The sequence below is a fragment of the Equus przewalskii genome, chromosome 14, assembly GCF_037783145.1.
Source record: "Equus przewalskii isolate Varuska chromosome 14, EquPr2, whole genome shotgun sequence".
NCBI lineage: Eukaryota > Metazoa > Chordata > Mammalia > Perissodactyla > Equidae > Equus > Equus przewalskii.
Genome location: NC_091844.1, coordinates 87,727,847 through 87,753,611, shown reverse-complemented (window position 1 = coordinate 87,753,611; position 25,765 = coordinate 87,727,847). Strand labels below are relative to the sequence as shown.

General features: G+C 40.9%; 1 protein-coding gene across 1 annotated transcript; it reads left to right on the top strand.

The window, feature by feature from the left end:
• Positions 1-3,721: 3,721 nt before the first annotated feature.
• On the top strand, positions 3,722-4,252 carry LOC139075489 (uncharacterized). The gene has a single exon (XM_070571910.1). The coding sequence runs from the start codon at positions 3,722-3,724 to the stop codon at positions 4,250-4,252; it is 531 nt and encodes a 176-aa protein (XP_070428011.1).
• Positions 4,253-25,765: the final 21,513 nt, after the last annotated feature.

Sequence of the window (25,765 nt, the reverse complement as noted above, 5' to 3'; positions counted from 1 at the left end):
TAGGATTCAGCAATTGAACCAACAGGTGGAATCGGGCCCATCTCTTCAATGATTTCTAATTCCTGTTCATTCTCTCCATCTCTGTCTCTCTGTCTCTGTCTCTGTCTCTCTCTCTCTTGTACACACTTTCTCTTGCTTTCTCTCTCTCTCTTTTTAAAATGAATAATACAGCTAAAAGGTTAATGAGATCAAACAGGTAAAATAGATATTATAGTACACGGTTAAACACATCAACTTTCAAGCCAGCTTGCTTAGATTCAAATCGCCAAATATTAGCTGTGTGACTTTGGGCGAGTTACTTAGCCCCTCCCTGCTTACATTTCCTCACCTATAAAACGAGGATGTTAACAGCATCCCTTAACCTTGTAGTGCTGTTTCCAGGGTTAAGTGAATTACAATACCTGAAGCCTGGGAGCAGCACCTGGCCGTAGCACGTACTAGGGAGAGGTTTGCACGTTTATTAGGATTTTACAAAGGATTCCAGTAAGTGGCATTCACTACTTTGTGAAGCTTAATGGATAACATTCCTAGATCCAGCAGAGGAGAGACAGCATGCAAATGTCCATGATACATTTTGAAAATTGAAGGTAATTCACTTGGTTACTTTGCTTCAAAGTGGAAATGCATTCACCTGTATTGCATTCACCTGCTGAGTGTGTGGCTTGTAAATATATACATCCATGATCACATGATAGAGAGTTAAAAAGAGTGGTCAACATGAGTCAGGAACACAGCGACTTTCAAAACCATTGTACGTTCTTGGCAATAATAGGGCCAGGGACCAACTTTTCAAGACAGTGATAGAGCCCTTGACACCTATTTTGTTTTGCCTATTTAAAACCATACTCTGTTTTATTTAATAACACTTACGCTTTTCAGCTGTAAAACGCATGTCGAGAAAGTTAAGAAGTATCAAGGGTGATGATATACGATTCTTTCCCCCAAATAAAATGATCCTTTTTGTTACTCATAGGCTATATCACCCAATTAACTCTCAGGTATGTACTTTTATGTTATTCTCTAATGTTTCAAGTGAAATGTCTGCTCTTAGCAGACTGACTGTGAGGTTATAGCGTAATACTAATACGGCCAACATAATAGCCTTAGGTTAAGAAGTACCAGTGTTGAGCTGTTGCAGTCCCAGAGAATGGTCAATGAGAGTTCACGGGAAGATCCGCCTTTGTCTCCAGATTGTGCGTGTGCGTGTGCGTGCGTGTGCGTGCGTGCGCGTGCGTGTGCGTGTGCGTGTGCGTGCGTGTGCGTGTGCGTGCGTGTGCGTGCGTGCGCGTGCGTGTGCATGTGCGTGCGCGTGTGTGCATGTGTGTGCGTGTGTGTGCGCGCGTGTGCGTGCATGTGTGCATGTGCGTGCGCGTGCGTGTGCATGTGCGTGCGCGTGTGTGTGCATGTGCGCGTGCGTGTGCATGTGTGTGCGTGTGCGTGCGTGTGCGCGTGTGTGTGCGTGTGCGCGTGCGTGTGTGTGTGTGTGTGCAGGGAGGAGTAAAAGGATGAGGGAGTGCTGGAGAATAGCCAAGATATGGAGCAGAGAAAAAAAAATCTTTAATTTCAGATGCCAATCCGTCTACTGAGGAATGAGCAGGTAAAAAGGCTGCTCATGCATCAGCCTTTGCTAGAGGGTTCCAGGCAGCTTGGAACAGAGGGGCGAAGGCTGAGTACTGCGCATCCACAGGAGCGAGGAGGATGGCAGCAGCACACGAGTACACTGGGAAGGGAGCCTCTGAGGGGCAGAGGAGCAGTGGCAGGCATTTGGACAGCATTTCTGGAAAGAAGCAAACCCCCCTTAGGAATTCCATTGGCAAAGATTCAGTCTCTAAAATGAGACTTTTCCCCAGAATATAAATAGGTCCAGACAGAGGAAATGGGTTCTAGGAAAGCCTACGGGTGGGGTGGCCATGCAGCATGGGAGTAGCGTGGAAGGAAAGGAAGTTGGAGAGGACCAGAGCAGACTGTTGTCTCAGCTGAAAAATTGTTCAAAACAGTTCCTTACTGGGGATGGATTTGAAGTTAATACTGAAACCCTGCTGATACCATTTATTTGTTGCATGCAATTGTTTAAATTAGTGAGTACATTTCTTACATCAGACTTGTGGGTTTAGTAATTTGAAGTGCTTTTATTATTTCGTGAAATTCTAATTTATATAACATTGAATTAGGTAGGCTATTTGTATAAGTTATCCATTGCAGTGTAACAAATTACCCCAAAGCTTAACAGCTTAAAACAACCCACATTTATTGTCTCACAGTTTCTGTGGCTCAGAAGTCTGGACATGGCTTAGCTGGACCTTCTGCTTCACACTCTTCCACAGGCTGCAATCAAGGTGTTGGCCAGGGCTGTGTTTCATCTGAATGCTCGATCAGGGCAATATCTGCGTATAAGCTCAGTTCCAAGGCTTTTCTTTATTGAGGGCTGTTGGACTGAGGGCTTCAGTCCTTTGTTGGCTATTGACCAGAGGCCACCCCCAGTTCCTTGTCATGTGGGCCTCTCCAACACTGCAGGTGCCTCATGAAAGCCCAAAGAGAGAGAGCATCTGCCGGCAAGACAGAAGTCAGAAGTCTTAGTCTTACCCCCGCAACATTGCCATGTTCTATTGGTGAGAAGCCATTACTCAAGGGGAGGGGTTTAAACAAAGCTCCATGTACCAGGAAGTGGGCATCACCAGGCCATCTTAGTGCTACCTGCCACACCAGTTTTTACTTTCACAGTTAAGGATTCATGTGACAGAGTGTATAAAACTAGGTGAGCTGAATCTCTCATAGAATGTTACTCCAAAGGCGTAAGTATTAGTAGCAGCAACAGCAACAGCAGTAATAAGAGAAGGAGGAGGATGTGTGTGAGTGTGCAGACACCCTTGTACATGTTCTTGAGCTAACATCGTCCACGGAGGCAGAGGAACATCGTAGAAATAGTGTGACAGTGGGGAGAATTAAGTAAAACAGTGCAAGGTGCTAAGCACAGGCTGGGGTCCAGGAAGGGTCCCATAAATTGTCAGACTCTTCCTTCTTGACTTCAGTGATTCTCATGACGACAGCAGCTACCCTTGAAAATGCCCACCTCCTGCTTGGCCATAAAGCCCTCTGTTGCCCAGCTTCTGCTCCTTTTCCACCCTCACCTCTGCCTCCTGACACCCTCCCACCTGTGAGCAGCCACTCTAGACGTTCGTCAGTTTCTAGCGCGTGTCATGCACTTTCCCTCCCTTCCACAAATACCCTTAATTGCCTGGTAAATTCTACTCACCTTCCAGCCAACAACTTAAATTTTACTTCATCTAGGAAATCTTCCCTAACCTTCCAGAGTCAGAGTTTTGTGCATTTCTTCTATGGGTTTCCATTGCATTCTGTGCTCACCCTTGGGCTGCAGCTTCTATTACTACTACAGCTCTATTACTACGTTTATGGATTGAATTATCCCCACTCAGGAGAAAGCAGTCCTGAGACCCCTGGGAAATTTGCGGTGAAGAAGAAGGAAGAGAGGTGGAGAAGACAGAGACGAAGGGACTCTGAAGGCTCCCAGCTGACCACCCCCTCTAGATCTGGTGCCCAGCAACTCTAGCTGTAGCCACCAGAGGGCAGTGCCAGCCCACAGTCTGCTGCTGCTATTACTGTTAGGACTACTACCACCACCACTGTTACTACTGTTACCACTACTATTGCTACTGCTGCTGCTATTGTTACCGCTACTATCATTACTGCTACTACTACCACCATGGCCATAATCACAAATACTGCTGCCAGTACTACTAACACTATTATTACTGCTGCTGCTACTACTACTTCTGCTGCTGCTATTGCTGCTAATACTATCATTACTACTACTACTATTACTACCACCATCACTGCTGCTGCTGCTACTACCACTACAACTATTACGACTACTGCTGTTACTTCTACCACTGCCGCTATTGCTACTACTATTACCATTGCTGCTCTTGCTACTACTACTGCTGCTGCTGTTGCTATTGCTATGAATACTATCACTACTGACACTACTACTACTACTATTACTATTAATGCTGCTGCTACTGATGTTACTACTGCTGCTGCTATTGATGCTATTGGTATTGCTACTAATACTACTGTTACTACTGCTGTTGCCACTACTATTACTACTGCTACTATTACTACTTCTCCCACTACTATTACCATTGCTATTGCAACTGCCACTGCTACTGCTTTGGCCACCACTACTGCTTATTACTACCACTATTCTTACTACTGCTATCTAATATTTATTTGACACTAAATAGCAAGTGCTATTTTAGTACTTTACACATCAACTTATTTAATCTTCTAATGTAAGAGGTAGTTATTAATATTTGTAATATTATTTTTTCTTTGTAGAGATGAAGAAATGAGACACAGAGAGGTTCAAAAGTTGTCCTAGGTCCTATAGCTAGCGTTTGTTTACCTTTTATATTCTTTTCTAGATTGTAAGTTTCAGGAGTTCAGGTATATTATTTAAGTTGTTTGTTTTGGTAGATCAGGAATCAAACACAGTGTTCAATATAGGCCACATGTGCTCAACAATAGCTGAATAATTTTGGAGTGAAAAATGAGATGCCTTGTCCAAAAGTTTTCATTACTTGGTGGCTCAGTTTTCTGATTTTATAAAAGTCATACGCCATCGCCAGAGGGTTGCATAGTATATTAAATGGGTAGCTGTGTGAAATCCTGGTCATAGTAAATGCTCAGTTAATGCTGCAATCCTTACTATGCACAGTAGAGAACTGAACCATGGCAAGAAACTCCACAACTCAGAGAGGAATGAGTTCCAGACACTCCCGAGAGTGGTGACTGGGACTAAAGGGAAATAGAAGTGGGGGCTACAGCTCACAAAGTTAGCAATCTTAGCACCTAATAAAATGTTATTTATTCCTTAGACACAATTAGAAATTAGACTGATGTGAAAGAGCTCACAAATGCTCCCTGACCTAGTCACCTATAAAATTCAATCTTGCTGTGCTGGTGGGGGGCGGAAAGGAGATTTTAGACATGTGGGTGGTAGAAATTGGAGGGCTCTCGTGGGGACAATGAAATGTGTGTGTGGGTGGGGTGTGCAGTTGGAGTCAACTCTTCTAGGCTCTTGACCTACCAGCCTAGAAGTCTCTCCATAGCCCTCCCTGGGTTAACAGCCTCTGAAGAACGAGGTTTTCACTTTCAATGCATGAGCCCTTGGTTGTGCTAGATGCCTTTTCTCTTCGTTAAGTGATGCTTATCTTGAACAGTTAATAATAGGAAATGTTTCTGGCTCTTAGCTGTGTTTATTGATTCACAATAAGCCTTAAATTATCTAAGTTCCCCCAAGTTCAAGTTATGGGGAGTTGAAGCACATTTCTCTGTAGTTACCCTTTAGACGCACACTCAGTCCTCTGGTCTTGTACTGCTCACCTTGGAGTCAGTGAAGTTGAACATTGTCAAAGGCTACTTGGAAAAGGCAATGTTTGATTCCTTGCAGCAAAAAAGCCTTCGAAAGGCTCCTCCAGGCCGTCTCAGCGTGACCCCTCCTGCACGACTCCCTTAACCAGCTTCGTTTTGCCGGGCCTTCTGCCACCACCTCCCGCCTCAGACTCAGGTTCTTCTGGCGTCTATTCTTAAACTTACTGGCTGGAGGTCAGTGGTTGGTGGCTTTGCCCTTTTTCGCATAAAGAAGTTGTATTTCCGTCTCTGCAATTCATCATGGATCTACTGAACTTTTCAAAATGCCAGAGAGGCACTGGCTAACTTTTCTCCTTCTCTAATGTTCTGATGCATATCATCAGGACCTAAAAGTTTGTCTTCTCCACATTTATTATTTTAAAAAATTCGGTTATATACATGTTGTCTAAGGGTGCTTCTGCCCTTTTCTCAGTCAACTTTCCTTTTCCGAAGATGGATAACAGTCTTTTGATGCGATGGGAGGTCAGTGTCTCCAGGAGGGAGTGTCGGGGCTGGGCCCCCTTGTTACTGCGATTCCATCGTTTCAGTGCTGTCCGGAGGCTGTCTCTCTGCTCTTGCTCCATTTACACTGTGGATTTGAGGCTGTGAATAGCAGTGGGAGAACTTAAATTCTTCTAACACCACGCTGTCTATTAAATAAGGGACCGAACCCACAACCAAGACTCAAAAATTCCGAATGTTTGTCTGGGATTTGCAAGTTACCATGCTATTTATTTAGTACATTATTTAACGAAAGTCTGTTCACTATGTTGATGCTACATAATTTCAACACTTACAATTCTGTATTGGCTCCATCTTTACAAAGTAGATTAATTTTGGGCCCCGAATTAGTTGTGAACTTTGCTCTATCCACTTCTGTCCTCCCTTGACTCCATTTGATGTGTTGTTCACTTGTGTCTAAGATGATCATTGACACAGGTGGGCTGAGGTCTATCATGTTGCTACTTGGTACTTTGGGGGGAAGAGGTCTCATCTGAGTTTTGCTACCCTGCTAGTTTTTTTCCTACCATCTTTTGGGCTAATCAAATATGTTTTGCCTTCCATTTTCAATTCATTTAAATTTACTTTACCTATTTTTTTGCGTTATTTTAGTGTTTGCTTTATGCATTACAAAATATATCGTTATCACTGTCTACTTAGATTTAATATTAAAATACTTATGTAAATTAAAAGCTTGGTCATTTTTGTTAAATTTATATCTAAGTATCTTATTAAAGTCTACTGTAAATTGATTTTTTAAAATTTGATTTTCCTTTTTTTGTTAGAATGAGAAATACCACTTTTTTTTGGTATAGTGACCTCATATCTGTGATCTTATTCCTCTTGTAGTTGTTCTGAAAATTCTTTTTCTACGTCGACAATCACAGCAGCTATTAACAAACACTGTTTGATTTCTCTCTCTCCGTATGTCACTTCTTTTTCTTGCCTCATCTCACTGGCCAGAGAGCTCCAATACAACATTTATGTTAGTGTTATAATATACAGTATGTGTGCAAACATTATTCACCCCCAATACACTGTTTTAATTTATGGTTTAAACAGTAATATGTCTTCTAAACAAATTATGAGAAAGAGAAAACCTATTTATAATATTTTATATTTACTGAAATATCTGCTAAATCTGATGTTCTTTATACCTGCAGGTAGACCCATATGCCACCTATCTGGTGTTATTTCCTTCAGGCCTGAAGAACTTCCCTGCAGCATTTTTTTTATACGTCAGGTCTGTTGGTGAAAAATCTGTTTTATTTTTTATCTATGTCTTTTTTTAATCCTCATTTTTCAAGGCTATTTCCCCCCAAGTATAGATTTCTGGGTTGACTTTTTCTCATAGCATGTAAAAAATAGAGTTTTATTGTCTTCTGGCTCCTGTCATTTCTGATGAGAAGTCAGCTGTCATTCCTGTCATTTTTCCCTCTGTGTGTGATGTGTTGTTGGTCTCCAGGTGCACAGGAGATTTTCTATTTAATTTGGATTTTAGCAAATGTATGGTTTGGTAAGATTTGTGGTGGACCTAACTGTAGTTTTCCTCTTATTTACTTTGCTCAAGTTTTATTGAGTTTCTTGGACTTTTAGGTGATATTTATCACCATCAAAATTTTCAGGCATTATTTCTGTAAATATTCTATTTTCTGCCCCATTCTCTCTCTTTTCATTCTTGGTTTGAACTTACCCAATGTTAGGCTGTTTGGCGTTCTCTCAGAGTTTACTAAGATTATGCTTATTTTTTAACCTTATTTCTCTCCCTTCTTCAGACTGTATTGTTCCTATTGATCTTTTTTCTGTTGTCTCCAGTTTACTCTTATGCCTTCCCATTAACATCTCATTTCAGATATTGTGTTTTTCACCTTTGGGTTTTTTATTTGGTTTCCCCATTCATTAATTCCCTAATAGGTGTATTTTCTTATAGGTCCTTAAACATATTTATAATAGCTGCCCTAAAGTTCACGTCTGCTCATCTCAACATCCGGAACATCTTGGGTTTAGTTTCTATTGACATTTTTTTGTCTTGACTTGGATCACATTTTTCTATTTCTTTACATGCTGAGTGATTTTTAAAATTGCAATCTGAACATTAAGAATGACACGCTGTAGAGACTCCGTATTTCTGTTTCATTGAAGCATGCGGAATTTGTTCTAGGAGGCAGTGAACTGGGCTGAACTCAGACTCCAACCTCTGTCCTCTCTGTAGTTGACGGCAGCTGAAATTCACACTCAGTTCTTTCCATTTGTCGCTGCTGCATTCATTGTGGGCTCTCCAGGGACAGTCCCCTGCACATGGGTGTTTATCAATCCACCAATGATTTGGGAAGAATTTGTTTGCAGATTTTGGTGCTTACTTCTCAGTGGCTCCCTCTGCCCCAGGATTTTACCCTGACTTTCCAGATGCTCTGTCTTGGGCTACATGTGGATTGGAGAATGCCCTTTAGAAAAAAGCTGCACATCCATAAATCTCACCACTGCTTTCCTGTGTTTCAAATGTAGAGTCTCCTCCATCGCTGCCTACTTTTGAAATATTTTATCTAGGTTTTATAGTTGTTTTCTGTAGGATAGTCCAACCAACCTACTCTCCACTGCCACTGGAAGCTGGACCCTCCTGAGATTGTTTGAAGGTTAAGTTCTTTATATTACGTTATTTATATTATACTATTCTAAATGTACAATCATTATCATCATCATCATCATTCATCATCATTCATTGTTTAATTAAACTTAAGGAAGGACCATGTGATGTTTCTATGTTTGGTATATAAATGAGCTGTAGCAATAATAGCATCACTTACTTGACCCACTGTGGTCAGCTGAATAAGGCCCTCCATAGATGTCCATGTCCAAATCCCCAGAGCCTGTGAATATGGCACTTTACATGGCAAAAGGGCCTTTCCAGCTAGGATTAAGGTAAAGATCTTAAGATGGGGAGATAATGTTGGGCTATTCAGATGGGCCCAATATAGTCACAAGGATCCTTATAAAAGGAAGGCAGGAGAGTCAGAGTGGGGAGAAGTCCATGTGACAAAGGAGCAGAGGGAAACCAAGTCAGAAACAGAAGATGCTTGTTCAGCCTTTGAAGATGGAGGAAGGGGCCATGAGCCAAGGAATGCAGGCAGCCTCTACAAGCTGGAAAAGGTGAGGAAACGGATTCTTCCTGGAGCCTCTAGAAGAGATGCAATCTTGCTGACACTTCGATTTTAGTCCAGGGAGACCTATTTTGGACTTCTTACCTCCAAAACTGTAAGGTAATAAATTTTCATTGTTTTAAGCCACTAGGTTTGTGGTAATTTATTATGGCAGCTATAGCAAACTGATACATCCACCAAAATGGTTTTATTGGTGGCGTTTCATACCTTTCATTTTATCAAAAAGAAGCAAGCCACATAGACCTACTCAATTACACATATGCCTAAAACAGCTCATTGAAGATGTACTTTATTATTACTATTTTCTGTACATTTATACCAGTTTCCCGACAAAAATTATCCCATTGTGAATTTAGGCTTAACATTTCAAGAGTAATAAAAGATGAGAACAACTGTTTTGAGAAGTTGTACCGAGGGCAAAGGAAGTTTCTTTAGATGCCGTGTTGAATGATCCCCTGCATAGCTACCTGCTCTGTAGTTGCAGGCAGTGTATTTCTAGTTTTCTCACGAGGGTTTATGATTCAGTCTTATTTGTAATGCAAGTGGAATCTTCTAAACCACTTAATGTTTCTATCTTAGGCTGTTTCTCCTGAATTTCCCTTATCTTATGAACTATTGGTAATAAAGTCAGCATTAGAATTTTTTTTAGTGTCTAATTGGCAGAAAGAGCTGTCTGCCCTCCAGTTTCATGTGTCCGGGTGATATTGGGTGACTAGTTCTGGCCAGTGGAATGCGAGAGGTGGTGATACATCAGCTCCAGGCCAAGAAGGGGTGTCTGTGTGTCTTCCCCACTTGTGATGACCCTGGAGATCGCAGCTCAGAGGGGTGCAGATGACAGAGGGGCCTGGATCCCAGATTCACTCCTTGGAGCAGGGCCTGCCAGGAACAGCTACACTGGACTTCCTATCTCACTGTGCTATGCCAGTGACACTTTGGGACTGTTAGAGCAGCTGCTGTCTCTTATTCACTAATATGTTTACCTATGGAATCGTGGGAGCAACTGATTAGGTCAGAAAGGCTGGTTTTTGAGAATCATAATTATAGCTTAGCTATGAACCGTGGAGGGCCTCCCATAGGCTGGGCGCTTAACATATACCCTTCATATTCCTGCCTCATCCCTGCAAGATAAGTATTTTGACAGGAACCCAAGGCTCAAAGAAGGTAAGGAGTTTACCCAAAGCTAACAAACAGAAGTTGGTGGAACTGGTATCTAAAGACAGACCGAATTTCACAGTCCATGATCTTTTCACTGCAACACACTACCTTTAACGTTTCAGAACTAGGGACTGCTGACAATTCAGTTCCACCTCCTCTTTTTATGGAGGGACAAGGAAAGTAAGTAGCACCAAAGTTGGTTTCTTGACTTTTAACCTTGTGCACTAGACGGTTCTTAATGGGAGGCCATTTGGCAACGTCTGGAGACAGTTTTGGTCATCACAACTGAAGAGGTGCTACTGGCATCTAGTGGGCGGAGGCCAGGGATGCTGCTAAACGTCTTACAAAGCACAGGACAGCCACTTTGACAAAGAACAATCCAGCCCCAAAAGACACTAGTGCTGAGGTTGAGAAACCCTGTTAAGGGGCAAACAATAGCTAAGCGGCAGAGATAGGATTCAAACCATGGTGTCACTGCAGCATACTGTGTCTCTCCACAGAGCTTAGTTACTGTTGACCAAGAAACTTGAGTTCACTATTAACTGACCAGTTGGGAAGCCCAGGAGATACATAAGAGAATCATTTTAACACTTTGACCTTTACTAGGCTGTGAGCTCCTGGATTTCAGGGACCAAGGACATGTCTTCCTGGTTTTCTACTGTCCAGCCTCCAGCACACTACATAGAAGGTTCTCACTCAGTGTTTATTAAATTAATACATGAGTCATAAAGCGATTTTTCTGCCCCCCTAGATTTACGCTAATGATAGCCACTGGTTAAATAACTTGAGAAAAATATGTTATGAAGCATGCATCTTTTCCTTGATTGACAAAACGTGAAGCTCTCCTCAGTCCTCCAATGGAACTCTGGTCTTAAAATGAATTTTACCGTTGATTTCTTTGAGCAGAGCAGGCCCTATTTCCTCCTAAAACATTGAGGTGCGTTTCCTCTCGCGCTGTGCATTTATAGCTGCCTCCTCATTTCTTCTGCGACTTGAAATTCTCGGCAGCTGCTTTCAAAGGACATTCATCCCTCTAGTAGCTATTTTCCTGTGCACTGGGTCTTTTTGATTACCTCCCCTGCTGCTCCACAGCGGGGTCGGAGTTGTTATTATGTCTTATTTCCATTCGGTAAAGAGTGTCTTGTGCAGAGATGTTTCCTTAATTGGCATTTTTGTGTTGGGGGCTTGGGAAGCTGGTTCCCCCAACTCTGTGCCTCTTTCACTATTGTCCCCACCTGACCCGTGGCTGCTCCTTTTTTGTCAAGAAAACTTCATTCCTCTGTAGTTGGGTTTTATCCTTAGTTCAGAGCCCTTGGAGTTCACAGCCCTCTGAAAAACGACTTTCAGAACCCAGGAGTCCATATATTATCTGAGCCATACCCAAGGTATTTCAGCCCATTCAAAAACTAAATGACTGTGGAAAAGAAGGAGAAAGATACTATATGCGAGAATTCCCTGTCCCCCAAAACATGCTTTCTGATTAGAAAAAAAAATCCTCAAGATTGCCAAACTGCACACTGATTTGATACAGCCAGCCTGAAGTCAGACAACCATGAAGATGATTCCTCCTTGGGCCTTGAGCTTGTTCACTCATCGGTATCCATTTCCGTGTTGACTCTAATGAGAACAGGTGAAGTCGATCTCCTGGTTAAATGATGGAATTTGTAAACCCCCGTGGTTTCCTGTAGGACAAACCTCTTTAGGTAAACCATAGGAATTTCCCCCATATATCCCACACCATCCCATTTACAGATGAGTGATATTAATAAAATGCCACATTTCCATAGGTGCAATGGGAAGCTTTCTTTCACTGTACCGCACTTTTTGGAGTTCAGACTCTCTCAGATGTGTTTGAAATCTCTATGGAGGGAAAAGGGGAGCTTACTCCTTTTGGAAGGGTGAACAGAGAATGGGATGTCTTGCCTGGGCCCAAACACAGTAAGAAAGTTTCCAGTAGCTCTGAGCTTTTTCTGACATAGAACACTCACACACAGCCACTTGCTCCCCACCCCAGCCTCCACCCACTCACATACATACCTCCTGACTAGCATCTTAATACCTTTCTCTGAGGACCACTGAAGTGTGGGTAGCTTGCTTACCTACGTCCCCATATGTAGGGCCAGTCTGAGCCTTTCCCATTCCGGGGTTCTGCCTTGCCAGAGCATAGGCTGTGTGCTACCACAGTCCCTGCTTCAATGTGATGGCAACAGCAACATCAAGGTCAACCCATTTCTGGGCAATGATTTAAGATTTAATACAAAAACTATAAATGTAAATACAGCCATCCATTCTGACTGCATAACTATATTCATTTCCTGAACAGCTGAAAGAAGAATGTGACGAGAGTACACTGTGAAGGAATTTGAATAGAAATATGGGGACTGTTCACCAGCTCAACAAAGACAGAGGTGGTTACTGTACGAGGCTGAATTACTTCGACATGATTCACTAGGTAATGATCCTCTACTGAATGTTTGTGAGTGGGAGTTTCCATGCAGGATCTCAGCTAGATAGAGGCCAGTAGGATTTATAGCTGCCTAGACGATGGTGCTTATTGGAAGTGAAGAGTAAGAACTGGGAGAAAGAGAATGGAGAGGAAGATGCTCATGAAAGAGAGACCTCAGAGGCAGGACAGATAGAGTTTGGTGGAGGACGGTGAACCAGAGGGACAAGTCAAAGATGTGTGTTGGGTTTAATGCCTTGATAACTAAGACAACTTCAAATGGTTGGCAGATCTCATTGCACAGAGTGGGCACGCAGTGACGTTTGGTCAATCGACAATGGGAAATGTTTAGTTTGTGCACTACTGCTTTGGTTTCTCAATACTTTTACAGGACGTGTTTGGGTGTTTCTTATTTTTAAACAATTTAACACATTTTTGATATTCTTTTTGATGTCTGTCCGTCTCCCAAACCATTTGTTAAAGAACACAGGAGGTGTCATCTTCCTCAGGGAATCTTTAAAACTGTTCTCCACCAGACTGGCCACGCCATGGACTATGGAGGTGAGCATCACAGGAAGGATGCAGGCCGTGCCTCTGGCTTTGATGAACACTTTCCCCGCGAGGATTGCTGACGCCAAGCTCAACCTCTTTGAGGGCAGCCATCTAAGTAGCAGACTCTGCAGTTAGATATGATTCCTGATTTAGTAATTTTCATTGAAACCTAGGACATTTCAGGCATTCTAGAAGGAATAGCAAGATTCTTTTGGGCGAAAGGAGCTTCAAAGAGACTGTGGAAGAAAATATATTTGGTGAAATGCTGGACATATGAAAGAGGAAGTTGGTGTAAGTAGGGAAATTTTTTAAAAATTGGTATATAACAAAATTAAGGCAAAATGAGATAAAGAGCAAAAGAGAAAATATGAAAGAAATTACTGAAGTGATATGAGGAAAAAGTCTCAAGCTCTGTTTTCATGGGAAGAATAGCAATACTGCATATAACCTAACTTTGGTGCATCTTTAATACATCTATAGAAGCGTGACAGGGGCACTCCTATTTGGAAAACATATTCTCCAGGAATTAAAAATCATTCGTTCATTCCAGTCTTCTCTTATCCTGTTCTAATTTTTGCCCATAGCACTTTTCATCTTCTAACATGGAGTGTGACTTATTTATTGAGGCTCTTGTCAGTCTTTCCCTAAGCAGTGACACAGCGACAGTTTTTTCCCCTCCTGTTCTATTGCTGAGTACACCTTCCCCTCCTAGGACAGTATCTGGCACAGATGAGGAACTCAGAAATACTTATGGAGTCAATAAGCACCTCTTATTGCCTAGATGGAGCAAGGAACTGGAAACACAGGACAGACATCTGACTTGGGCGTTCTCTACATTGGGGCCGTCAAATAAACATGTAAATCTAAACAATAGTGGAAAGATCATGAAAGGGTTATGGACAAAGGCATTGGGGTCAGACTGATGCAGTTTCAAATCTAAATCCCAGCTCTGTCACTTACTAGCCGTGTAAATTTCAAGTGCTTAAGCTGCTTAAAACTCAGGCACCATGTCTGCAAAACTGGGTAATCATCTCTACTTTGTGGGAGAAATAAGCATAAATCAATATAAGATTATAATGTAAAAAAGCAATAATTAGGACTATGAGACAGTTAAAACCACCAAGGTGAGTAGTGCTACCAAGTGAGCGATGGAGGGACCCAGACAACAGGGCGCACATGCACACTAACCTCATCCCCACTCTTGGCTGTGCCTGCTCCCTTGCTACACAGATGGAGGTTCTCTAAATGCTTCACTTTAGAGGGAGCCAAAGTTTATGCATTTCTTATAAAATGGGAGTGGGAATAGTCTCTATTCGCTCATATTTTGATCCCTTTTGTCTGGTGTATATTGCTGAACCCCCTATACACAGTTCCCATGTCAATGTTATTTTCAGCAAACTTCTACAGGGTATTAGAACAATGTCGTGTACCCAACAGACAGAATTATGACTAGGTAATCGGTTTAACTTCTCAGTCTTTCACTTTTGTTTTCTTTAAATGATATATTGCATTTTCAGGTCTTGGCACTCTGCTAACACTGGTTTAAATTATCTGAGAAGGAAAGTTTGCAATTATCTTCGCCATCAGTACAGCATGTAACATTGTCAGAGAGCTCGTAAATGCCGCCTCTACGTGCACCACACACCTAGCCGGGTGGTGCTGTTTCTAACGAGCGAGTTGGGCTTCAGGGCTGTTCAGTCTTGAACGGGAAGTTGGTATTTCAACAAATTAAATGACGAGAACGGGGGGACCTGAGGTCTGGGGATAGTGGAGTTCTGCTGCTGATTGGGTCACTAATCGTATTTGTTTTCCTGTGTCTCTACCCACGGGTTGCTGTGATACACACCCCTTTTTCTAAGTTCAAAATAAAACAAAATGTGTTATGCCCAAGGCATCTTTTGTTTCGATTTTTAAAATGCACATGCAATTTAGGATAAATTTTATCCATATGTTTCAGATTCACTTACACTGAACTCATTAGAGATTTTTGTGAGTTCTATTTGATATCCTTGAAACCTGTATTGAGCTTATTTATAAAAAGCCTCTTATTCTTTCTGTGAATACCCTGTCACTGTTTTCCAAAGGCAAATGAACTCCATCCCGAGAGCTGGGGTTTTCGCAGGGAATTTACAGAGCCGTGCATTCTGACTAGCAATATTTAATCCTACCTGGAGAGCCACGCCGAGAGGCACAGATGGCTGCCTGCTCGCGGTGCGGACATGACCTGCCCAGAGCAGCAGGACACTGTCCGGGGGTTCAGCTGCCTCCGAATTCCCACACGGCAGATCCCAGAGCAGGTGACCCCGCTAACGAGACCTAGCGGTAACCTCTACTTCACATAGTCAGCTCTCAGATTCCTTATTGTTCCTGCTGTTAAGGGGAACTTCCTGTGTTCTCATCTGCCTCTTTGTTCCTTCCCTTTCACTTGCTTCCCTTTTTATTTTCCTCCCCTTGCAGAAAGCCACTCAGGCACTGGTGCCTCCAGTCTGAGGGTGGCATCTGCAAAAACCGCAAGGAGACTCAGGAGGGTGGGGGGCATGATGGGGACAGTGATGGTGCACAGATGGGATTGGTACTAAGTGTGCAATATTCAAATTTAAACCTATCAGGTGAGGGGTGGGTGTTGCAGAGGCTCATTCTGCTCAACTTTCAAGAATGTGCTTTCCTCATGTCTGCAAGTTTAAAACAAACAAAAAGCCCCTTGTATAAACGGGCCATTTCACACTTTGCTAACTGGAGTGTAACTTGGTACCCGTTGTAAGGCAGCTTAGGGGGATGTTTCAAGAGCAGTCATTTGGCTTCTGGGAACATTTCTTGAGGGAATAATTTAAATTCCTCTGATTCACTAGCCGTCCACGCCCGAGGCTGGTGGAGCGGTTCAAATGGCACCTCTAGCAAGGGTGAGGCTGCGACCCTGGGGAAGCGCCTTCCTGAGCTGCTGTCTCAGCCTCCTCACCTTCACGACAGGAGCCACAGCAACAAGGCCTGCCCCGTGGAACAGACGAGAGCGCATAAAAGGAGCAGCACAGAGATGGCACATAATAGTTGCTCCAGAAATGTCAGATAGTGCTCCTGCTCATCTCTCTTAGCGCCTGTTTCCTTATTTGGAGACTATGAATAGCTTTTCCCTAGTAAGATTATTGTGCAGATTAAGGAAGAGTATGCATGGAAAGTATGATGTGTGGCCTATAGTAAACTCACAATAAATGTTATTAGCTGTTACAGTTGGGCCAAAACTTTATGAACAAAGCACTTACTGCTATACTCTCTCTGATAAAATTTTTTTTAAAAGTCTAGAGAAATGTGATCATTTTATTTCATTGATATTTAGAAGGTAAATAATGTTTACAATGAGTTTCTAATAACATTGGGAAAAGCTATTGTAAAAACATTAAATTTAAAAAGAAATAAATCTTAAGATATCTTCTGATAAAAACTAAACATAGGGGACAAAAATCTAGAAAAATACCCCAATATATTTATTAGCACTTGCCTTTGTGCAGTGGGATTGAGAGTTTTTTTTAATTCTTTATATTTTTGTATTTTCTATAGTGAGAAAAGATTACTTTTAGAACCTAGGGATGAGGTAATTCCTTTACAAAAAATCTTTAAATATTTTTCGGACCTGAGTTTTATAAACCGTTTTCCTTTTCTATAGATCATTCAATGGCACTGTGATAATTGGTAGAACTGGGCCATAATAGGTAATTTTATGATGCCTGTCTAATGTCAATCCAAGTAGTAAATGAGAGTTTAAATGAGAGCATTATCCACCCCTCACCCATGGCCCTTGTCCATGCACACCATGATTAAAATTTAATAATTTATTAAGCACAGAGACTGGCACACACTCAATAAATATTTATTAAGTAAATGAATAATTGTATTAAAAATGAGGTTTGTCATTAAAATCAGGTTTAGTCCCATAACGTTATCTAAGATTGTAAGAGAAAAGATGCCTACAAGTCAGCTGTGGCAGCACAAAGAGCCCCGGATCAGAACCCAGACATCCCGGATTCTGTGCACTGTTGAAATGATGAGTCTTGCTGCTTCGCCTCCTCGTCTGTACCGTGAGCTGTTTGAGCTGAATGTTTCCTGGCATCTTTTTTATGTCTGTGATTCTAAGTCACATGAATAAATGATGACAATGATTTGCACTAGTTGGAGGCAAGTGTAGGGTAGTGAGCACGGCTGACACGGAGCCTCCTTGTTTCTCACTGTGGCCAGAATGAGGATGAAAACCCTTCATGAGACGGGAAAGGCTGACGAGGCCTATGCCTCCTGCTCCATCTTCTGCTCCTGCTCGTCACCCGTTCTCAGTGCTGCGCCACACGTACTAGGCTGACAACAGTTCCCAGACACCGTCCCCTCCTGCTCAAATGTTGGCACTTCTGTTCCTCTGCATGACCTCCCTCGCCCCACCACAGCCCTGCCCCCTCCCTCTCCAACCTGCTCTGTTCACTGACCCCAATCACTTGGGAGAACTCCGCTCCTGCTTCCCGGTCGAGGCCTGCCGCCTCTCTTAAGGGCTCTGGGAGAATGTGGCTGCCTTTCCTTTGGACTTTTGTCTTGCTTTGTGACTATTTCAATAACACCTGTGTCTCCCACTGCTGTCTGTTTCCTCCCTGGGAACAAATGCAACTGTATATTCTCAGTGATTGGAAAATTACAGATGCTCACTACATATTTGTTGAATAAGTGAATATTGGCTGAATAAATGAATTCAAGAATGAACATGTGTTTATTCATGTACAGAAGGAAAGAAGAATATCACATTTGCACGGTACTGAAGCTTTCCTCACACTGAGTTCCCACTACATGGGATAGATGAGCAGGACAGGTGTAATTACCCACCTCGTAAAGTCTGATGAAGAGCCAAGATAAGGATCAGGGAAGGTGAGCAACTTCTTCGAGGTGGACTTTATGACAGAGCTCCTCCTATAACCCGGAGCTGGACTGCACGTTCTCTCCCTCCGGGTGGAGGAAATGCTCTCCTGTCCTGCGCTCTCCTCAGAGAAGAGGAAGCACCCATCGGAAAGGGAGGGGGCAGAGGGGCCTCTGGGCTGGCCTTGGGTGGATCTTGTGCATCAGAAGTCATGCAATTGAGGGCGGCCCTGCTTTATTTCCTTTCTCCACATGTGGCGTAAGCAGTAATCTCTGGCACTCTCTTACTTCTGGTTCTTTCCTACAGGAGACCAGCCAAAAGTCAGAGGAAGCTGAAGGTTTGGACCTGGAGACAGGAGATGCCCCAGGCTCCCATCACTCCACCGGCTCTAGCCCAGCCAACGAGAACTCTCCATTGGGTTCTCTGTCAAAAATCCCTCCTGGTAGTAAAGTAGTGGTTTGCTTTCTGTTGCCACCAGTTTTTACAGATATTTCTTTTCCTTGGGATCTTGGGTAGAGACAATTGTTCTCATGAGGCAAGACTTGGATGTTCTCATGTCTGAAGGCAAATGTCATTTCCAGGCTGTTATAACAGTGCTCCATTTTATGGTTGTTTCTAACACCAGCTCTTTTCACAGTAATAATCACTTGCACTTTATAGACTTTGCAGTTTCCTCAGGACTTTCCCATTCTCATTTGCTCTCAAAGGTCTAGAAGGGTAGGATCATGTCTTAGGTCTTCCAGATTGTGTCTCCAGCTCCTTGCAGCATGGCTGACACCTAGTGGGTATCTGCTGAGTAGATGAATATCCAACTAACTCAGTGAACGGATAAACCATCCTTTGCAACAGGCGCTTACATGGTTGTTATGTCTGATTTACAGCTGGGGAAACCAAAGATTTAAAACATCAAATGACTTTCTCGAAGATACAGTCTAGGTAACGGAAAGGCTTCTGGTTCCTAGTTCAATACTTTTAAACAAGTGTGTTGTTATAAGATTCATTCTTGAGTAGTTTTTCTGGTAATGATGATTTACACTCATTTTTTAAACAGATTTATTGAGGTATAATTCACATACTATCATGATTTTACCCATTCTAAGTGTACAATTCAATGATTTTTACTGAATTTATGGAGTTGTGCAACCATCACCACCATCCAGTTTGGGACATTTCCTGTATACAACCAAGGTCCAGTCCTGCATCTTCTTTCTGTCTCTATAGACTTGCACTCTAAAAAAAGTTCATATAAATGGAATTGTGCAATATGTCGTACTTTGAGCCCCTTTTGAGGCTCATCAATATTGTTGTTCATTACTAATAACTGTTGAATAGTTTTCATTGATGTGCTGCGTTTTGTTTGCCATTCACAAGTGGATGGATATTCACTTAGATTCCAGTTTTTGGCGATATGGACACACTACCATGAACATTTGCACACATGTCTTTTTGTGGATGTAAGTACCTAGGAGTGAATTGTTGTCTTATGATAAATTTATGTCTATTTTGTTAAGAAACTGGCGAACGCTTTCCAAAATTGCTGTCCCATTTTATACTCCTAGTCTTTTCGAGTATAGCCATTCGAGTGAGTGCGTAGTGGTACTCACTGTGGTTTTAATTGTTTCCCTGATGATCAACAATGCCGATCCTCTTTTTAAGTGCTTTTCACCATTCGTTTATCTTCTTTGCAGAAATGTTTATCCAGATATTTTGCCCATTTTTAAAATTGGTTTGTCTTATTATTGACTTAAAGCATTCTCTATATATTCTGGGTACAAATCTTTTATCAGGTATATAATTTGCAGATATTTTCTAGTGTGAGGTTTGACTTTTAATTTTAAAAATTGTGTTGTTTAGAAGTGGTTGTTCTAGCTAAAGATTTATCAATTTTTTAATCTTTTCCAAGAACCAACTTTTTTCAATTGCTTTTATTTATTACTTTTCTCTTTTCTGTTGCATAAGTTTTCACTTTGATATTTTTTATTTATCTTTTGTTTTATTAGGCTTTAATTTTCTCTTATTTTGCTAGTTTCTCAAGGATGACACTTAGATTGTTGATTTAAGACCTTATTTTCCAAATAGGTATTTAATGGTATGAATCTCCCTGTAATTACTGCTTCAAAATTGTCTCATAGAATTTGATATGTTGCATTTTTGTTTTTACCACTTCAAATATTTTTTAATTTCCTTTTTAATTTCTTTTTTAATGCACATGGTTTAATTTGCAAGCATTTGGGATGCTCATATTTCTTTCTTTTGTACATTTCTAATTTGACTTTGTAGTGGTCTGGAAACTCAGAGTAGATGATTTTAATCTCTTTAAATTTATTGAAACTTTTTATTGGATTAGCGTATGGTTTGTCCTGGAGAACCTTCTATATACTCTTGCAAAGGGTGTGTATTTTGCTGTTCTTGGGTGAGTGTTCTATAAATTTCCATTGATTAAGTTGGTCGGTAGCGGAAGTCATCTTCTCTGTCCTTGCTGATTTTCTGCATCGTTGTCCTACCAATTATTTAGAATGAACTATGAACTCCAACAGCAATTATTAAATTGTTTAATTATTCCTTCGATTCTGTCAATTTTGGTTTAATGTATTTTGATGTTCTGTTGTTAGGTGCATATACTTTTGTAATTTTTATGTCTTTTAATGCACTGATCCTTTTTGTTATTGAGAAATTGCCTTCTTCCTAGTGATATTTCTTGTCTTAAATTTTGTTTTTGTCTGATATAAATATATCTCTTATGGTTAAGGTTTACGTGAAATATATTTCACCATCTTTTTAGTTTCAACCTATTTATGTCTTTGAATCTAAGATTTGCCTCTTGTAGAGAGCATATAGTTGTATCTTGCTTTTTAAATCTGTCTGTCAATCTCTGCCTTTTGGTTGGAGTTTTAGTCCATTCACATTTTATGTAACTATGGCTACAGTTATAGTGACATCTGCCATTTTCTATTTGCTTTCTATATATCACACATCTTTTTCTTCTTTGCCTCTGATCCTCATTTACTGCCACGTTATTTTGTGTTAAGAACATATTTTTTAGTACATCATTTTAATTCATTTTTTTTGCTATATTTTAAAGTTATTTTCCTAATGATAGCTCTAGGGATTACAATATATATCATATATTAGAACAATTTACTTCAGATTAATGCTACATTAAACAAAGAACTTTTGCTGCATTCCCTTTGCCCTTTCTGCTATTATTGTCATATACGTTACATCTGTATATATTATTCAAATTATACTGTTATAATTAAGTTAATCTCATGTCTTTGAAAGAAGCTAAAAGAAGATATGTATTTTATTGAAACCTCCTATTTATCATTTCCAGTTCTCTTCATTTTTTCCCATGGATTCAAGTTACCATCTTATATCATTTCTTTTCAGCCTGGAGCACCGCCTTTAGTGTGTCTTGTAAGGCAGGCATGCCTGTTATCCACATGTTCTCGGTCTTTGTTTGGGAATGTCTTTCACTTTCATTTTTGAAGGCTAATTTCAAGGAATATAGAATTCTTGGTTCACACTTTTCTTTAAGTGCTTTGAAAATGTCACTCCATTGCATTCTGACCTTCATTGCTTCAGTTGATCAGTCAGTTATTAATTGCATCATTAATGTATATGAAGAGACATTTTTCTCTTTTTGCTTTCAAGACTTTCTCTTTGTTATGGCTGTCCATGGTTTGACTGGGATGTCTCTAGATGTGGATCTCTTTCTGTTTTTTTTTTATGTGGGATTCAGTGAATCTCTTGGATATTTTAGTTCTTTTCACCAAATTTAGGAAGATTTTAGCCATTATTCCATTATTTTTCTTCTCCCTTCTCACTCTATACCTTCTGGAACTCCTATTACGTGTGCTGATTTGCTTGATGTTCTATAGGTATCTCTCTTCAATTTATTTTTCTTCAGTCTTTTACTCTGTCATTCAGATTGGGTTATTTCCATTGCTCCTTCTTCACTTTCACTTATTCTCTCTTTTACCATCTCGCATCAACTTGTTAAGCCCATTCAGTAAAGTTTTCATTTCAGTTATTGTACTTTATGACTCAGAACTTCCACTCGTTATTTTTTATGGTTCTTATATTTTTATTGAGATCCCCTATTTGTGAAGTAATTTTCATTGTGTTTTTATTTAATTCTTTAAGCATAGTTTCCATGAGTCTTTGAATACTTTTAGTTGCTTTGAAGTTTTTGTCCACTAATATTTTTAGTTGCTTTTGAAGTTTTATCTGGACCTAGTCAGTCAGTTTCTACTGACTGCTTTTATCTCTCCCCTTGAATATGGATTATGTTTCTGTGTTTTTGAAAACCTCATAATGTTTTATTGAAAATTGGACATTTTAGATAATAAACTGTTGAAACTCTGAATTTTTTTTCCCTATTGCTATTTTTTGTTTTGTTTATAGTAACTTGCCTGAACTCAATCTCTGGTACATATCTCCCCTATGATGCAGAGCTGGTGAGGTCTTTGCTCATTTTGTTTTTAATTCTGATTTTTGTTTTTTCTTCTGGCTTTCTAGGAGTCACTCCTGAGTCTGCATAGTTTATTTTCAGCTGGTGATTGTTTAAATTAGGTTGTGCTCTAAGTTTGTGCCAATAAGTTTTCTTCCCTCTGCTGATGGATCTGTACGTAGGCTGAGGAGCACATTCAATGCTCAGACAAGTTCAAAGAAAAGGTGGGCTTTGTCTTTCTTCTGTGTCCTCCCTTCCCTTTGCTGTTCTAGAAGCACTACCACAGTCGCTGAGCTGGCAGGAGGGGTGAAAGCAGCTTCAGGCAGGACACCACAGGCTCCGATTGCCATTATCCAAAGTTCAATAGTTTTTCATGAGTAAACACTTCTCTATCTGTTGTTTGCTTTTGGTCAGTTTTCAGAGCTCCTAATATGGCTGTTTTGATATTTTCATCCAGTTTAATATTTACTTTTGGGGGAAGAGGATTTTCTGACTTCTTCACTCTGACAAAATTTCAAGTCCATCCCCAATTTTTACCTATTTTTATAAAGTATATTAGCATGGGTATTATAGTCAGGAAAAATTCAAAATGAAAAAATTACTTTCGAGAATAATAAAGAATGATATAAGAATGCTACAGCACATTTTATCTATCTTCTGATTCTGTCTTTAACTTCACTCTGTGTCATTTTTCTTTTTAAAGAGGGTTCCTTCCTCCATAGATGCATCTTTCCTTACAAGTGCCATGAGTCCTAGAACACAAGGATGAGGGACGAGATGGACTGATGTGCTAACAGGCTACAGGAGTTCCTTGCATTCCATCAGCACAAACCAATCCTAACTTCCTCAACTGTGAATAAGAAATTACCAGGAATTTGTGACAAACGAGACTTTACTATACTCTGCTCCAATCTTATTTGAACTCTCATCACAAAGCTGAAGCTGTAGTGTCTTCCCTTTATTTTTAATCCTAATTTACATGGCTATATTGAGAAGCTTATGAGCAAAGCATCTTGAAGTGCTTAGAAAATGTATAAGGCTGGGCATTCTAAGAGACAGTTTTTTCCACTCTCTTTTCCCTCTCAGCCAATGGTAGGTGTTCATATTGATGAACCACAGGGAGAAGTGCGTTGGTGTGGGACCATGGACACACACACACAAAATGAATGACATTTCACAAGTGAAGTGGGCTCATTAAATAGTCCTCTCCTCAACATTCATTTTCTATGGTAATCTAATTTTCTGATGAAAGGGGGATCCTTTAAATTGGCCTGATCCGTCTTTCAGTTCCTTGTCAGAATCCATTCTGGGGACCCAATTTCCTGGTTCAGCAGGGAGCATTTGTGTGTGGCCAATGCCACAGTGGCCCTGGACAAAGGGTGGTGATAGCAGTCTCACAGGTGGTTATAATAGCTTCAATTATAGCAAACAGAGGCGGCTGGTCAGTTTTCAAGCCCACGCCAGCTCAGTCAAGTTCCGGCCAGTGGATCTCAGCTTCTTTTAATTGACAGTGACAATGTAAAGATCTCATGTAGGTGCCCTATAGGCAAAGAGAAGATTGTGCCAACTGCTGAGGTTTTTAACATCTGAGCTGTGCTGGCATTTGCTCCGGGGACAAACTGTAGGCCTGAATGCATCTTCTAGTCAGATAACATTGGCTCACTCTTTCTTTCTTTCTCTTTCTTTCTTTCTTTCTCTCTTTCTCTCTTTCTCCCTTTCTCCCTTTCTCTCTCTCTCTCCCTCTCTCTCCCTCTCTCTCCCTCTCCCTCCCTCTCCCTCCCTCTCCCTCCCTCTCTCTCCCTCTCTCTCCTCATTCTTTCCTTCCTTCCTCCCTCCCTCCCTTCCTTCCTTCCTCTTTCCCTCTCTTTCTTGCTTGCTTGCTTTCTCTCTCTCTCTCTCTTTCTTTCTCGCTTGCTTTGTCTCTCTCTCTCTCTTTCTTTCTCGCTTTCTCCTCTTTCTCTCTCTCTTTCTTTCTCTCCCTCTTTCTTTCTACAAGAATTTGCTTTTCATTATGAACAATTTAGCTTCTGAGGATCTCAATTGCAGACTGTTGTTTGTAACTTATTTATTCTTGCCATTGGGTGACATTTTTATTCTCTTGTTGAGAAAAATTGAAGAAAAAGCAGCTCCTTTTGTATGTAGCATAAAAAGAGAAGAAAAAGAAAAGAACTGTGGAAAGCAGGAAGCTGGGGATTCTGTCTAATCCACAAGAATTGGAACAAGCATCTGCCAATTACTTAAAGTCAAATGTAAGTTTCAGATACATAAAATATTGAGCAATGGGAAAAAAAGGGCATTTATTTCAAACAGCTTTTATTTCATTCTTAATGTTTTTTTCCACATCTAAACAGTCTTTGTTTTTTAACTTGTAGGGAAACCATTTATTTTAGCATGTTTAATAAAGAACAGAACCTCAGAATGGGGCATTCATGAAGGTCTAGCTAATTAAGCAGAACAGAGAAATCACAGTTGGTGGGGAAAGAAAGGACTTAATGGATAAACTACTCATGCATGTGCATGAGCATTTTACATAGAGTCAGAAATACAGGTTTCGTTACATAAACTACATGATAGGCAGTGCATTTTGAGTGTGCACAGATTTAAGCAGGTAAACTTTGATTCCTACAGCATGTTTTGGTGGTAGGGCTCAAGGTGCTTTATAAATTGTTTCTCGTTAATCTTTGCAATACTCCAGGGAGGCAGGGAGTTGGTAAATACCATTGTCCCTCCTTTTGACAGTGGGAGGACCACAAGTGGGAAGAAATTAAGAGATTTGCCCATGGTCACACAGCAAGGTAATTAGAGAGCTTGAAATCAAATGTGTGTCCCCGTCCAGCTTTCTTTCCATTAGACCTTCTTGCTTACTCGCTTCTCATGGGTGTCTCAGCTCCTAAACCACATTCCCAGCACTTGCTACTAATTAGTAACTTTGGGAGTCTTTTCTTTATTGGAGGCTTAGAGATGAGTAGGCATGGGGACCAGTTAGGGTTTTTATTACCTCTGAAGCCACCTAGCCCCTGAACAGGCACACAGAAAGTGATTTGGAAGACGGATGAAAATATATTGGTTTACATTGCTTTTCAGAGATGACTTTGAAGCAAAGCTTCTTTCCAAGCAAGGGGGAGTTGTTGATAAAAGACAGGGGCTGAAGGATCAACAATCACTGTGTTTTAAAGAGAGGGCTCTGG

Excerpts from the sequence above, each read along its gene's own strand:
- LOC139075489 (XM_070571910.1), top strand. The coding sequence starts at position 3,722 with ATGGCCATAATCACAAATACTGCTGCCAGTACTACTAACACTATTATT.